The sequence below is a fragment of the Cherax quadricarinatus genome, chromosome 39, assembly GCF_038502225.1.
Source record: "Cherax quadricarinatus isolate ZL_2023a chromosome 39, ASM3850222v1, whole genome shotgun sequence".
Lineage (NCBI taxonomy): Eukaryota > Metazoa > Arthropoda > Malacostraca > Decapoda > Parastacidae > Cherax > Cherax quadricarinatus.
In genome coordinates, this window is record NC_091330.1 from 3,998,278 (window position 1) to 4,015,134 (window position 16,857).

The 16,857-nt window shown below is 39.5% G+C and overlaps 1 protein-coding gene across 4 annotated transcripts in view; it reads left to right on the forward strand.

Moving 5' to 3' along the window:
- LOC128696412 (CCN family member 2) overlaps positions 1–16,857 on the forward strand; it is a 188,780-nt gene that overhangs the window by 157,312 nt on the left and 14,611 nt on the right. For all 4 annotated transcript variants that reach the window (XM_070092289.1, XM_070092291.1, XM_070092290.1 and 1 more), the window contains one exon: positions 3,199–3,328. In XM_070092289.1, the coding sequence (XP_069948390.1) occupies positions 3,199–3,328 (130 nt within the window). The remainder of the gene's footprint in view (positions 1–3,198; positions 3,329–16,857) is intronic.

A 16,857-nucleotide genomic window follows, 5' to 3' on the forward strand; every position in this document is an offset into this window, starting at 1 on the left:
CACACAGTCGACTCGACCCCTGCAACCACGTATAGGTGAGTACACACGCGAAAGTTAGAGATACAAATGAGTTAGGTTGTTTTCCTCTCACTTTAATTCCCCTTCCTACTCTCCTCTCTCTCTTTCGTATCAGTCCCGTCTCTTCTCATTCCCCTTTTTTCTTTTGATTCACTACTCTCATTATTCCTTTTCTATTGTTTCCGCCCTCTTGTCCCCTATCTTATTTTTCCCCCTCTATTTCCTCTCCTTATTCTACCCGTTCTCTCCTTATCTCTCCTCTGTTATCATTTTTCTCTTGTTATCACCCCATTCCTTCCTTACTCCCGACCTCTGTCCTTTACTTTCTTTACTTTCCCAACCATTCTCTACTGATTGTCCCTATATTTTCTTTACTTTCTTATTCCTTTCAGCATTGCCCCTCTCTCTTATTTTCTTTGCCCTTCCTCTTTTTATTCCCTCCAGGCAGTATATTCCCCCTCTCCTTATTCCTCTGAACTTCCCCTATCTCCCTTCTCCCTTTCTCTTCTCTCATCCACCTTTCTATTTCCTTCCTTCTCTCCCCTACACACGAGTCTGCCAGTAATAAATTAATAAGTAATAGAGTTGCGAAAGTAATAAGATGTAAACACGTCTTTTTCTATGGCTTTAACTTCTTATCGTCTTTATTACGCAGTGTTTGTAGTTCCTCACTTCGTATATAGTGGTTGTAAACCCTTACATAACGTGGTTGTAATCCCTTACCTTGTATATTGTGGTTGTAATCCCTTACCTTGTATATTGTGGTTGTAGTCCCTTACCCTGTATATTGTGGTTGTAATCCCTTACCTTTTATATTGTGGCTGTAATCCCTTACCCTGTGTATTGTGGTTGTAATCCCTTACCCTGTGTATTGTGGTTGTAATCCCTTACCCTGTGTATTGTGGTTGTAATCCCTTACCTTTTATATTGTGGTTGTAATCCCTTACCTTGTATATTGTGGTTGTAATCCCTTACCTTGTATATTGTGGTTGTAATCCCTTACCTTGTATATTGTGGTTGTAATCCCTTACCTTGTATATTGTGGTTGTAATCCCTTACCTTGTATATTGTGGTTGTAATCCCTTACCTTGTATATTGTGGTTGTAATCCCTTACCTTGTATATTGTGGTTGTAATCCCTTACCTTGTATATTGTGGTTGTAATCCCTTACCTTGTATATTGTAGTTGTAATCCCTTACCTTGTATATTGTGGTTGTAATCCCTTACCTTGTATATTGTGGTTGTAATTTTTTACCATCTGTTTTACTGCTGTAATCCCTTACCGTCTATTTTACAGATGTAATCCCTTACCGTCTGGTTTCCAGCTTTAATTTTTTACCATATATCCTCCGTCTATTTTATGGTAATCCCTTACCATTTGTTTATTGCTGTAATCCTTACCAGCTATTGTACACAAATACAAATATAGCGGAGCGTCGATGACACAGAGGGGGTCAGCTTAGTAGGTCAGGGTCAGCTTGGTAGGTCAGGGTCAGCTTAGTAGGTCAGGGTCAGCTTAGTAGGTCAGGGTCAGCTTAGTAGGTCAGGGTCAGCTTGGTAGGTCAGGGTCAGCTTAGTAGGTCAGGGTCAGCTTGGTAGGTCAGGGTCAGCTTAGTAGGTCAGGGTCAGCTTAGTAGGTCAGGGTCAGCTTAGTAGGTCAGGGTCAGCTTAGTAGGTCAGGGTCTCAGTTCAGTCTTTCACCTTCAATGGCTTTATATTTCATTAGGTCATTAAAGCAGAGTGTTTGGTTTCTGTGCCTGACTGTATATGTGTGTGTGTGTGTGTGTGTGTGTGTGTGTGTGTGTGTGTGTGTGTGTGTGTGTGTGTGTGTGTGTGTGCGCTTCCCTGTTTGTGGTTACAAGGTCGAGTCACAGCTCCTGGCCCCGCGTCTTCGATGGTCGCTACTAGGTCCACTTTCTGCTTCATGAGTTTTATCGTACCACTTCTTAAAGCTATGTATAGATCCTTCCTTCACTACATCACTCTCCAGATTGTTCCACTTCCTGACAACTGTATGACTAAAGAAATACTTCCTAACATCCCTGTGACTCGTCTGAGTTTTCAGTTTCCAGCTGTGGCCTCTTGTTGCTGTGTCCCATCTCTGAAACATCCTGTCCCTATCCACCATGTCAATTTCTCTCAGTATTTTATATGTCGTTATCATGTCCCCCCCATCCCTGTGTGTGTGTGTTTGCTCATCTCCTTTATTCTACTGAGAATAACTCCCTAATTTTTTTTGGTTCAGGTCCTCACAGACTTCCTGGTCATTCCTAGTGAGCTCCTTTCCTTCCTTCCACAGCCTTATTACCTAGTCTTTCATAATTTACTTTTTCCTGATACGGCTGTATATCAACTTTTGCTCAAATTTGGCTTTCGATGCTATGTCATTCTCAAATTGTCTGTGTGTCTGCATGTGATTGTGTGTGTGTGTGTGTGTGTGTGTGTGTGTGTGTGTGTGTGTGTGTGTGTGTGTGTGTGTGTGTGTGTGTGTGTGTGTGTTTCTCTCTCCCCACCTCTCTCCTATGCCTGCACTTATCGATATGCTATTTTATGGTTTGCATTTATAGTTTTTCGTTAGAATACGCATTCTTTGTAGAAGTCAGTGTTGCTGAGGCGACCATGTCCGAGCTTTTGTATGATGCAGCTGGAAATAAATGATTCTTCATTACACTTGGCAAGACCTGACATTCCCTTCTTGTACACAAGTTGATGTTTTGCTTCTTTAAAGGTCAAACTGACGGGAATAAACCCACTGCTTTTACAAATGTTGCACTAACGTGAATAAACTCACTGTTTTTGCAAAGGTCAAACTAATGAAAGTAAACTTACTGCTTTTACATTGGCCAACTAACGAGAATAAACTCGCCTGTTTTTGATTTCTACAGATAACCTTTCAGATCGTGTCCAAAGTTAGTAACGGGGGGAAAACTAGCATAGATAGTCTTTGACAAGTAATGCACATGCATTACAGCCGTGACTGACTCAATGCTGGTGAGAGTCATGCACATGTGACCTCGTGTATTGCTCCATGACAACCTGCATTGCCCAGTGACACTGTTTTGCCCTGTGATCTCAAATATTATCCTGGGATCTCATATATTGTCCTTAACCTTATATATTGTCTTGTGATCTCGTATATTGTCCTGTGACCTTTTATGACCCGGTGGTTCTCGTCTACAGAATGGGACGTATGCCTGCGTGTCGCTGTGCCCCAGTGAAAGCATCCTGCCCAGTGCCCAGTGCCACCACCCTCATCTGGTAACAGTGCCAGGCCAGTGCTGCAGGGAGTGGATGTGTGACACCGACCCAGGTCAGTGCCACCATGCAAGAACTATTTGTACTACTGGCACTTCTAGTCAACCTGGACAGAGCTAGAAGTGCCAATGACACTTCTAGTCATCCTGAATAGAACAGTTCACATGGCTTGTACTAGAAGGGATAGTGGCACTTCTAGATTTTAAGGTTGGTGCTGAGACTGTCAGTGATACTTCTAGTACTCCTAGCCAGAACTAGCCGTGCCAGTGCTACTGCTAGTTCCATAGATTAGAACTAGAAGTGGCACTGGCACTGCACAGGGTAAGTACCAATATGCCAAGTCAGCTTCGCTTTAGTGTCAGTGTAGCTGATCAGTTCGTAAGTGTTGCTTACTAGAGAGTGACAGGCAAACACCAGACAGGCCTGACCCAGGGCCGGGCTCCGATAGTAGAAAACTCTCGAAACTAATCAAAGGTACATCACGGGTAGTATGTAGTTTTAACTTTGGTAAGTGTCAATGTGAGATGCACAGGAGAGCAGTGAAGTGTTGGGTCTGTGATGCTCAGGGAAACAGTGAAATGTTGGGTTTGAGATTCTTAGGGTTTGAAATGCTCAGGAGAACAGTAGAGTACCTGGTCTGAACATTATTTTGGTCACAAGTAACAAGTCTGCACTAAGACTGTGCATATTAATTATTCAATAAACATTTCTTTAAGAAAACTGCATTTTTCTGGTCATTTGACTTAATTTAGCTCAGTAACATTACTTCTAAATAAGATACACACAGACAGTATTTTTCTCATGAAAGTCAGAAAAGCGTTACCATAAAAACTAAACGGAAGAAAGACTTCCATTTCGTTGAGGAATCTTTATTGATAATTAATAGAAAGAAGCTTTTAGGTCAGTAAGTTCCTCCTTGCCATCGACCCACGAAAATATGTTTCAGACTGAGAATTTTTCGTTAAACATATCTAGATGTTGACATCAGGTGAACACAGAGCCCCTTTGGTGAAGCTGTGTATAGAAACACGGACGTACCTTCCAGTTATATTGGTAACGCTATTTTAATATTATAACTTTAAAAACCTGTTATTACATTCACAAAACTAACACTAAAGAGCATTTGAGGGAGACTAAATTCGCACATGGTAAGTTCTTTCTTTCTCAAGCTGTGTTTAACACAGCTAACAAGGAGCAATTATGGATTATTTCCAGGAATTTGTTTTTCTTTCGAAGTTTCTGTATGTTTACAGACTTATTTAATGAAGAGAACTGATGTGGTCCAGCATTCTGGAGAGTCACGAGAGAAATCCATAGTAAGAGGTAGACTTTATGATTATATTTTAGTTAGCCACCATCTTGATTTCTGTCACGGCTAGTTACCACCTTGACTTCTGTCGCCACTGTTCATTTACCTTAATTCGTTATGGACACACTTTAGAATCTACGTGATTCCCTGACTACTACGGTGATGTTATCACGTCAGTCATGAGTCCCGAGAAGTTTGACTAGCAATTGCCAACCCATTGTTATTATTATATTTATGAAGAAGCGTTAAATACGTAGGGGTCATACAACGTGTGAATATTGTGAGGTTATCAGGTTTTATTGAGTTGAAGCTCGAATTACTTGGATCAAGAGCCATCCACTATAATCAAGCATGAAAGATGCTGGGCATCCAAAGCGATGCCTTCTGTTCATCTGAACTCTGCTTAAAAATCATGACAAGCATTCTCCTATTTAAATAGATATTAATATTGTATAGCTGATCCTTTCAGTGTCTATGATTTATTTTTGAGAGTATCTTGGGCTAACTTAAACAATTTGAAATGTAGAAACCAAACAATGACCTCTATACAGTACGCTGGAGTATAGTTTGTAGTTATGACGTTACGCTAACATAGATGCCACGGCCATTATACTGACGCACAAATCTATATTTGCATCTTCAAGGTGCTCATGTTCAAGCTTTTATGATTTTTGGTCATAAAATATGATGTGAAGACTGGAATGATTTTTTTTCCGAATAAATTTAGTATCGCGAATAAATTTAGTATCACTGAGACATTCTCAGTTACAAATGATCGTAGCGTTTCTGGCCTTGTATTTACACTTAGACAATGGACTGTGATATTAGCTATAATTAAATAACTAAAGGACAATAACTACACCTAGCGATCGACCAATTTACTCCTATATTAGCTTCATGAAGGAACGGCCTTTACACTTGTACATTAGCTACACTTGGCGAACAATCTTTAAACTACCATATTAGTTGCACTTAGGAAACGACCTTTAAACTACCGCATAAATTGCACTTAAGAAATGGTTCCTTAACTACTTCTCATTCAGCAGTTAGGGATCGACCTTGTAATATAATGACAGATACCGAGACTGATATATTTTAAGACCTATCAAAAACTGAGTGATCATCGGTTGCTTTACCCGTGTTGCGTGTGGCAAACATTTGCAATTACTATATGCAATTATAATGGGGAGCGCTAAACCCGTAGAATTATACAGCACAAGTAGGGGGAGGATGGAAGGTATTCAGGTTCAATTCAGGGAACCGGAGCATAAACCCGATTCCTTAGATCAAGAGCCCCCTCATCAGCGTCAAGGAACCTCCTTTGAGGAGTGTGGCAAATGTCTAACCTTCAGGACCGAAACGTCCTTATAAATCTCTCTCTAGAGTGAAGGTCAGTTGTGTAATTAAAGGTTATTATTCTCACTTTGGTGACTAACAATGTCATATATTTAAAGTATGAAACACCTGGTGAACAGGTAACCTGTACTCGCAATTTCGATTTCAGATTCGGACTCTGACTAATTGGTGAGCGGTGATGAGTTGGTGGTATGTTCCAAGTTGTTAATTTTCATATCAAATCGCCTTTTAAGTTTTAATCCTCTTCTGAGGTACAGATTTTCATCTCGATCTTAGAGAATTGGCATGATAATTATTTATTTTGAAATTAAGGTTTGTCATGATTTAGGAAAACTAAGGGACTCTACTTCAGGTCCACTGACGTGATTTTGTGTCTTTGTAAAAGATCAACGAACAGGAATGTGTGTCTGCTAATATCTTGAGTCGAGTAATCACAGCTTTCGAGATAATGAGGATCAGATGTACAACAGGAGAAGGCCTGTGCCCACGTACATCACCTTCCAGCACAAGAGACTTTTGGCCCCTCGGGTGGAGGAGGTGCCGAAGTGGCAGCCCCTTGCCTGCCGCCTCTAACCTCACATGGTCTGAGTCGACAGTTTCTGTTTTTAGTCTCTTAATGACTAGACTTTGAGAATTTCACCAGATTTACTGCTGCGTTTTCCCGTGTGTCTTTCCCGCGCGTCCTACGTAGAATTGTTTGCTATTTTTGGAGAAGCAGCAGGTGGTGTTCGTTTTAAGTTCACCACAAGAGGTGGACACATCGCATGTTGCAAGTCTTGTTGCGCTCTGGCTTTTTCAAAGGCTTTTAAAAAGGCGAACCCTTCGTTTGCTATTACATTGTACCTCGCGTGTGAGACGAGAAGGTTGAACTACTGGCGGCAGGGATATCCAACCCACCTCACCACCAGAGCACCGGCTCGAATTTTTCGTTAATTTGTTAACTCCTTTGAGTAATTTGAAGCAAATTAGCGAAATCTTGGTGGATTTTGGATACACGTCTTATTTTAAGTTTACTTCGCCGTGAGGTGATTTTGACCACCGTCAGTGGGTGGATTTGACCACCTGAACGTCTTAACCCACTGGTAACAGCACCTGGTTCTTGAGCTCACGCATGCTGAAGTCTGCATCCAACTTGTCCTCGCACAAGCCAGTTGAAGAGTACAACCTTCCCGTGGGGCCTAGTGTCCTGTAAATGGATTTTTGTTTTGGGAGGCAGTTCGTAGGATAAACAGCGAGTCAGCCTTGTCTGATGTCACTGTATCCTCGTTATTGACTCTTGTTGGAAGGTGTTTTGCATGTACACAAACTTTCCGTGCGCGTCTCGTTCATACGTCTGTGGCAGCTTGGATTTCTGGTACTCACCCATTCAGATACACATTCACTCACTCCGTTGTTCCGTTACTCAAGAGACAAGTCAGAAAGTCGGCTTAGAAGGAAATCATCCTTCGGTTACCCTATTTACATGCTCAACGCATCTCAGCATTTACAAAATCTGAAGGCAGAAAAATTTGTTATTGAGTTATACCGTCTAAAGGAGCTGTATTCTTTCCTGGATGTAACGAAGAAAAAGTTTTAAATCCCAGAAAGTTTGAGCAAGTAATAGCCATTGATATCTACAAGGACAATGATGCCTTAAGGCAGCGACATCGATCTCTGAGGAGTCTTGACGTCGGTCTTAGAGTTCTGGACTTCGAAGCCTAACACGAATAAGAGCAGCGTTTGACAGTAAATTGTCTTACTGTACTCGAATGATTATCTGATATTAACGTGAGTTAGCTAAATGAGCACCTGTCTAGTTCTTTCTTATTTATATCACGACGTCTAGAAACGATAATGAGCAGATAAACGTAACAGAATGACCAAAATAAAGGTAGTGATTATTATGGGTTTCAGCTGCGAAGTTTGAGCTACAGTGAAAAAATTATCTCAGTTACAGACTGCAAATCCTAGTGGATTATTTGAGACCAATTACGAATCCTCGTGGATTATTTGAGACCAATTAGGAATCCTCGTGGGTTATTTCAGACCGATTAGTAATTCTCGTGCATGAATAGAAAAACTTTTAAATCCTCGTGGATGATTAGAGAAGGTTCTTGTAAACTTTCGAGGATGATAAAAGAAGGTTCTTGTGAACCCTTGTGGATGATTAAAGCGGGTTCTTGTGAGTAACAGTGAGTGATGAGTGTGCTGACAGCGACGTGCCAGAGATGGTCGACAAAACGAGACAAAATGTAACCAGCAACTGAAAAAAATTATTGAATGGAAAAAAATAAACTTATTTTTTTAAGATTTCCATTACGTGCATCTACGGACAGCCTTTTAAAACTTACATTAGAACACTTAGGGAACGGCCTTTTAAAACTTACATTAGAAAACTTAGGGAACGGCCTTTTAAAACTTACATTAGAACACTTAGGGAACGGCCTTTTAAAACTTACATTAGAAAACTTAGGGAACGGCCTTTTAAAACTTACATTAGAACACTTAGGGAACGGCCTATTAAAACTTACATTAGAACACTTAGAGAAACGGCCTTTTAAAACTTACATTAGAACACTTAGGGAACGGCCTTTTAAAACTTACATTAGAACACTTAGGGAACGGCCTTTTAAAACTTACATTAGAACACTTAGGGAACGGCCTTTTAAAACTTACATTAGAACACTTAGGGAAACGGCCTTTTAAAACTTACATTAGAACACTTAGGGAAACGGCCTTTTAAAACTTACATTAGAACACTTAGGGAACGGCCTTTTAAAACTTACATTAGAACACTTAGGGAACGGCCTTTTAAAACTTACATTAGAACACTTAGGGAAACGGCCTTTTAAAACTTACATTAGAACACTTAGGGAACGGTCTTTTAAAACTTACATTAGAACACTTAGGGAACGGCCTTTTAAAACTTACATTAGAACACTTAGGGAACGGCCTTTTAAAACTTACATTAGAACACTTAGGGAACGTCCTTTTAAAACTTGCATTAGAATACTAAGGGAACTGCTTTTTAAAACTTACATTAAAACACTTAAAGAACGGCCTTTTAAAACTTATATTAGAACACTTAGGGAACGGCCTTTTAAAACTTACATTAGAACACTTAGGGAACGGCCTTTTAAAACTTACATTAGAACACTTAGGGAACGGCCTTTTAAAACTTGCATTAAAATACTTAGGGAATGGCCTTTTAAAACTTACATTAGAACACTTAGGGAACGGCCTTTTAAAACTTACATTAGAACACTTAGGGAACGGCCTTTTAAAACTTGCATTAGAATACTTAGGGAACGGCCTTTTAAAACTTACATTAGAATACTTAGGGAACGGCCTTTTAAAACTTACATTAGAACACTTAGGGAACGGCCTTTTAAAACTTGCATTTGAATACTTAGGGAACGGCCTTTTAAAACTTACATTAGAACACTTAGGGAACAGCCTTTTAAAACTTTCATTAGAACACTTAGGGAACGGCCTTTTAAAACTTACATTAGAACACTTAGGGAACGGCCTATTAAAGCTTACATTAGAACACTTAAGAAACGGCCTTTTAAAACTTACATTAGAGCATTTAGGGAACGGCCTTTTAAAATTTACATTAGAACACTCAGGAAACAATATTTTAAAAGCTAACACTAGAACACTTAGTGAAAGGCCTTTTGAAACTTACATTAGAACGCTTAAGGAACGGCCTTTTAAAACTGACATAACTTTTAGGTAATGCCTTTTAAAACTTTCATTAGGTGCACATACTGAATGGCCTTTTAAAATTCACATTAATCGCACATAGTGAACGGCCTTTTAAAACTTACATTAGGTGCACATAATGAACGGCCTTTCGAATCTTACATTAGGTGCCCATAGTGTACGGCCTTTTAAGACTTTCATTAGATACAAATAATGAATGGCCTTTTAAAACTTACATTAGTTGCACATAGTGAACGACCTTCTAAAAGTTACATTGCATATAGTGAACGGCCTTTTAAAAGTTAAATTAGTACACGAAGGGAACGACCTTTTAAAATTTACTCCAGACTACGTAGGGAACGGTCTTTTGAATACTGACATTAGAACACTTAAGGAACGGCTTTTTAAATCTTGCATTAAAACGCTTAGGGAATGACCTTTTAAGCGAGTAGAGGCTTTCAGATTAATTTTTTACTTAAAATGTCCTTTAAGCTTCGCTGTGAGCTGAGCTGTGAGCTGAGAATTAGAGTTATGCTTTCTATTATACAGGTTCTGAGCAGAGAGTTTAAGAGTAATGCTTTCTGCTGCTCTATATTAGCTTTGTGAGCCCTGAATTAGAGGGTAATGATCCCCACTAGATAAGCTCTGAGAGCTGAGAGCTAGAGGAAAATACTCCCTACTACACAGACCTTCAGAGCAAAGACACGCGAAATCACCTCCTTTGCTTCGTTTCTGCGTGACGAAGTGACATTCACTTCTTTGTTCAAGAACCCACTTCGAGGCAGCTTGTAGGGAGGTTGAATTCTCGAAGAACCTTCAAGTAGCCACACACATGCAAGAGTGAAATCCCTATGGATCATATCGCAGCCATAAGACATTTTCTCTTGTGGCTTCCGAGGGATCGGGAACCATTTATATCATCTCTCTTGTGAGATTCACCGACCACCGACCATCTGAACACACATTTGGTAGGCTGACCTCGGCAGCTTAAAAAGAATAATCGCCCTGGTAATTAGGTATAGCAACTATGAAGCGAGAGGAGCACACATGTGTTAACCCCATGGCGTTTAATTAATACTTTCCAAACGAGTCTGTCTTAGAAATGTTAGCATGCTTCTCAACCACAGATGGAATAGAGTTATTTGATTGTGTGAACGTGGGTGTGTGTTCACAGCCTGTGCTGCTAGAGGTGGCAGGCTGCCTGAGAGTAATGTAATAAAGAATACGAGGAAGCCCTTTACGCGATAGATAATCTACTGAGATTGAAGGACGACCTCTTAAAAATTTCAGTAGCTATGTACGTAACGGCCTCTCATCTCCTAAGTTTGATGCCTAGGGAACGGCCTTTCAGCCCCCTTACATTAGTTACACTTAGGGAATGGCCTCTCAACTCTTACATTAGTTACACTTAGGGAACGGCCTCTCAACTCTTACATTAGTTACACTTAGGGAACGGCCTCTCAACTCTTACATTAGTTGCACTTAGGGAACGGCCTCTCAACTCTTACATTAGTTACACTTAGGGAACGGCCTCTCAACTCTTACATTAGTTACACTTAGGGAACGGCCTCTCAACTCTTACATTAGTTACACTTAGGGAACGGCCTCTCAACTCTTACATTAGTTGCACTTAGGGAACGGCCTCTCAACTCTTACATTAGTTACACTTAGGGAACGGCCTCTCAACTCTTACATTAGTTGCACTTAGGGAACGGCCTCTCAACTCTTACATTAGTTACACTTAGGGAACGGCCTCTCAACTCTTACATTAGTTACACTTAGGGAACGGCCTCTCAACTCTTACATTAGTTACACTTAGGGAATTATCTGTGAAATCTGTTATAATAATTAATCTTTTCCATAAGTTTATAAATAAATAATAATGTAAGCAGGGAACCGCCATTGAAATTTAAGTGTACTTACAAGGCTCAGTAACGTAACACTACATTAGACGCGAGCGTACACACACACACACACACACACACAGAATATTCTTGTCTTGTGTGATGTTTATCGCCATCCAGGAAGCCGCTTAATGCCACTACTTTTACCTTACTACTCATCAGGGAACCACTTATTGCCCTGTACCTACTTGTTACAAGAAAATCTATCTTTTTCCTTTGTATAGAGAGCTTTGAGAGTTTCATAACTCTGCTCAATCAGTTCCAAATTTCAAGTCCACGTGAGTGCTCGGGATGTTCTCCTGTACCCAGGATATGTGTACTTGTATAGGTTCCAAAGTGTCGTGTGTTACTGAGACGACACTGCATGGCTTACTGCAAGTGTCGAGACGGAGTATGTTTACATCTATAGTTCCAGCCTCATGCTATGATGATGGCGAATTAAATGCGAAGCTTCTGATATTATCCTAACCTGATGGCATAAATTTCGCTCGAATTTTAGAAAGATGAAGTTCTTAGGACCAGAGACCGTACCAGTCATACGGTTTGTGGGACAAACTTCCAGGTGTTTTTGGAGTTGCTCTTCTAATGACTCGCCTCAAACGAGAGGCAAATAGCTCTTTCTTACATAGTCAGATTAGGAACCCACCCCTTCCCTCTCAAATTTATCCTCACAAATCTATATACAGCTGTACCGCCATTGCAACTATGGGGAAAGTATCATGCTGATATTACTAACACAGACTACCTGTGACAACTATAAACCATGTGACAGAGTGGGTGACCCGCTGTACTTGCAGTAGGTATATGGCCATAGGCTGGGAAGGTAAAAGGTAGAAAATAATGCAAATACTATTCTGTACTGGGCGTCAAACGCTGAACAGCTTCTGATCAGTAATCTGGTAAGCAACACTGTTATTTTCGTTCGGCCTGGCCCTAACACTTGAAATTATAGCACTATAATACTTGAAATTATAACAGTTTTATTTTATGTAGCATAAAAGTGGTATCATGGCGTTCCTGAAGAGACTTTTCGCCTGTCCTGGCGGGCGAAACATTAATAAATGTTCGAATATTTCATTTGTGTCTTACATTCGTGTTAATGTTGATCATGTAAAGCCCAGCAGTTATTTAACTTCGTGTATTAACAGGAATGTACATTGGGAGTGCATGTGTGTACTCACCTATTTGTGGTTATAGGGGTTTAGTCACAGCTCTTGGCCAGCGCCTCTTTGCTGGTTGCTATTAGGTTGCAGGGGTAAATTCATAGCTCTTGGCTCTGCCTCTTGACTGCTACTGATCGGCTTTACAGATTTGTGGCTTCAACAACCCGATTATATCTCTTGTTAATATTATAGTCAAAAACACTCGCTAAGTCCTAGTGTTGAAAATGTGTATGGTTTTTGAATCGACCACTTTCAAGTAGTGTAATTCACTTGCTATCTTGTGACTGAGAAAGTGTTTTCCCCATGTCGCAGACACTCATCTGTCTCAGATGTCATCTTTGCTATCTGGCTGTTTCTCCTTGTACTCTTGTAGTTTTTACAAATCATCTTGGTGCCCCTCCCTCTCCACTTCGCTTATCTGCCTCCTTAATTTCACATCATTCACAACAGTGACACAGAATTAAATTTCCTCTGGCAGATCATTTACGCAAGGAGTATAACAGGAACAGCAGAGGTACCAGCACTGAACCTTGTCGGAGAACACTCTTCTCCCATCCAATCCCATACCTCTTACCTAGCCCTTGTCTTCTATTTTCCAAGTATTCCTAGATCCTTAACATCTTCCTTGTTACTTTGGCCTCTTCTTGCGGGGACGATGTTAAAATGTGTTTTCAAGTATATATATATATATATATATATATATATATATATATATATATATATATATATATTATATATATATATATATATATAATATATATATATATATATATATATATATAATATATATATATATATTATATATTTATATATATAATATATATATATATATATATATATATTATATATATATATATAATATATATATATATATATATATATATTATATATATATATATATAATATATATATATATATATATATATATTATATATATATATATATAATATATATATATATATATATATATTTATATATATATATATATATATATATATATATATATATATATATATATATATATATATATATATATATATATATATATATATATATATATATATATATATATATATATATATATATATATATATATATATATATATATATATATATATATATATATATATAATATATATATATATATATATATATATATATATATATATATATATATATATATATATATATATATATATATATATATATATATATATATATATATATATACACATACATATACATACACACACACACACACACACGCGCACACACGCGCACACACGCGCACACACGCGCACACACACGCACACACACACAGGGAGAGAAAGATCGCAGCCAGCAGGATTCGAAGTCCCGTCAGGGAGGCTGGCCTGGTTCCCCCAGTGACGCTCTAGACCACTCTGCAACGGATGTCTCCAAAGATTTAAACAAGGCTGCCCAGCTTTGGAGGCATCCGTGGCCAAGGGGTCTAGAGCGCCATTTAGGGAACTTTACCAACCTCCTTGATGTGGCTTCGAATCCTGTTGACTGCTAGTATTCTCTGTATATACCCGCTTTATAGTGTGTGTGTGTGTGTGTGTGTGTGTGTGTTTCAAAGTCTAAGCATCCCTTCAATTATTTCCAACCATCAATATTTTTCCACAAAGCTTTGAAAAGCTACTTTTAAAATCCGTTCCCCCCGAAAAATAAGAAAACACACACACCCAGAAAGAAAATATTTCAACTTTAGTAGAATAAGAACAGTGATGGTAATCGACGCTGTCACTGCTTCAGCAGCGAGCTAGTGATGTTTTATTCATCAGGGGAAATACATATCCTGACGGGGGTGTTTGTCACTTGGTTATCCGCTTAGTGGTTGTGATTATATCCAGGTGCTAGCGATAATCCCATTAGGGTTATGCATCCCCTCGAAAAATGCGAGGTAATCAAATCTGGCTAGATAACTGGTGGCATAGAGGTGTTGAGGATCCATCTCTCTGTGTCTGTCTTGTACACACCTCTCAACTGTAACGAGTGCTGAGGGTAAACAGTGTATGTACGTACACAACTAACTTCTTGTTGTCTCCCCTTCTCTCTTTTACTTGCACTTTCATAATGGTTCAGAACGGACCGAAGCATTGTCTAATTTTTATTTCAGCTTTATGAGTCAGTTATGAAAAGTTGCAGTCAATGTTTTGTTACTTTTACTCTACGTTATGGATACCTAACCATATTCTAAGACGCTTTGAACAGTAGTAACAACAGCTATCAGCAAAAATAGTACATATGAGAGTACAGCTGTAATAAAAAGCAGATGTAGAGCCCACAGCAGGAGCAGGTTACCTGGGAACACACCAGAGCACTCCACACAATAGTCAAGTGTTGTCTTACAGAGGCTGGGGCATGGGAGGGGAATTTCTGGAGGATCGTCTGGAGGATCTTCACTCTTCAAGTGTTGGAGGGAGGCGTGTCCTCCCAGCGCTGCCTCACACTATGCTCCCATACTCGCAGTAATCTAAAACGTGTTTAGTGTTAGACCATGAAAAACCCATCTTTACCCACTGCAAAGTAAGTAAACTTAACGGTGGTGGGAGCTAATGTAAACATATAGGAACCTTTGTAATACACTCTTAAGAGTTTTTAAGCTCCAGCTGGGAGATGCTGTGTTTGGGGTTCACAGCTTCCAACGTCCCCCTCCTGCATTACAAATGCCACCTATATGGTTACATTAATAGACTTAAGTAGCTTGTGCTTTGCATGCTTAGAGTAAACTGCGCTTGCTAGCGTCGGCAGTTTGTAGTAACTGCTACTTAAGTTAAGGACATGAAACCATAAACTTAAAATGAGGATCATCTGTAGATATAGTGCGCGTCTGAGATTACCCATAAATATTAAAGGAATTTAATATTCTTTTATTAATTCCTTTATATGTTAAATGGAATTGTATGGGGGTCCAGTGTTGGTGGTACCGTGGGGTCCCCCCCTCGCCTTGGGGTCACCCTCGCAGTGGGGTCACCCTCACAGTGGGGTCACCCTTCCAAAGGCCTTGCAGTGGAGTGGTTGAGCCTCTCATGTGTGACTCCGGAAGACACCGAACTTTCTCAGCATCTGCAGACATGACTGGAGTCCTCACTCAGGACAGACTTGTGAAGGCTGAGAGTAAGACTGCGAAGGACAGCTGGGAGGACAGGCAATTTATTTTATTCACGAGTAAACGCTAAACTCCTAAGAGCCATACATCGTCCGAGGAATGGAAGATAATTAAGTTTGATTCAAGGGGAAGGATCAAGAGCCCTTCACCAGCATCACATACTCCTTGAAGGAACATTCATTTGTAGAACGAGTGAATTCGCTGAACGCTGTACGTGATAAGTATTCTCAAAAAAACTCTCTCGCTCTGGCTTTTTTCAGAACACAAAAGTTTTGAAGGACATGTTTGTCATCTTTTAAATCCCCCATTGTTTTACTACATGGATTATAATTTTTTTTAATGTCTTAGCTTTCAAAAAGGTTGGGGATTTAAAGCATTAAATGAGCGTTACCCCCGTCCATGATACCAATTCTGAATACCTCACGAACTTGGCAACGCTCCTAAGTTCTTCAAACTCCTCAACACTACTAAGTTGCGGCTCAAAACTGAGGAAAATCTGAAGATGTTTTTCCTGGATTTTAAAGCTTTAAAGCCTTAAAAATCCTACGAGGCTTTTCACCCGGGGTTGGGCGCTAAAGAATGATAACCTGGTCATTTCTAAGTCTGTCCTACGGTGCTACAAGATACAGCATTGATGTAGCCAACATCAACAAACTCACCGATCGAGGTAGATCTGGGAATGATGCCCGGAGATGGTGTTTACATAAAAAATCTCTCATTAATTAGCCGTTTTTACAATTATTTTGTGCCTGACAAGGTATCCTAAATGATTCTGAAATGCGTGTCCAACATTTTTTATTTCTGGAGTGTGTGTTGAGATATGTAAAGTATCATTAAATTGTCAATGGAAAGAGGTAACCCAGATGGATAAAAGACGAGCTGTATATTTTGACCTGTGAGATCACCATCACTGGTCACTGCTGGTGATGGGAACCAACTGGTTTACCATTTCCATAAAGTTGCTTTTCCTCTTAACACTGCAATCATAGTTTCAGTAGTTTGAGAAGTAGTTTGCTTCTTACTCCACCTGTGTTG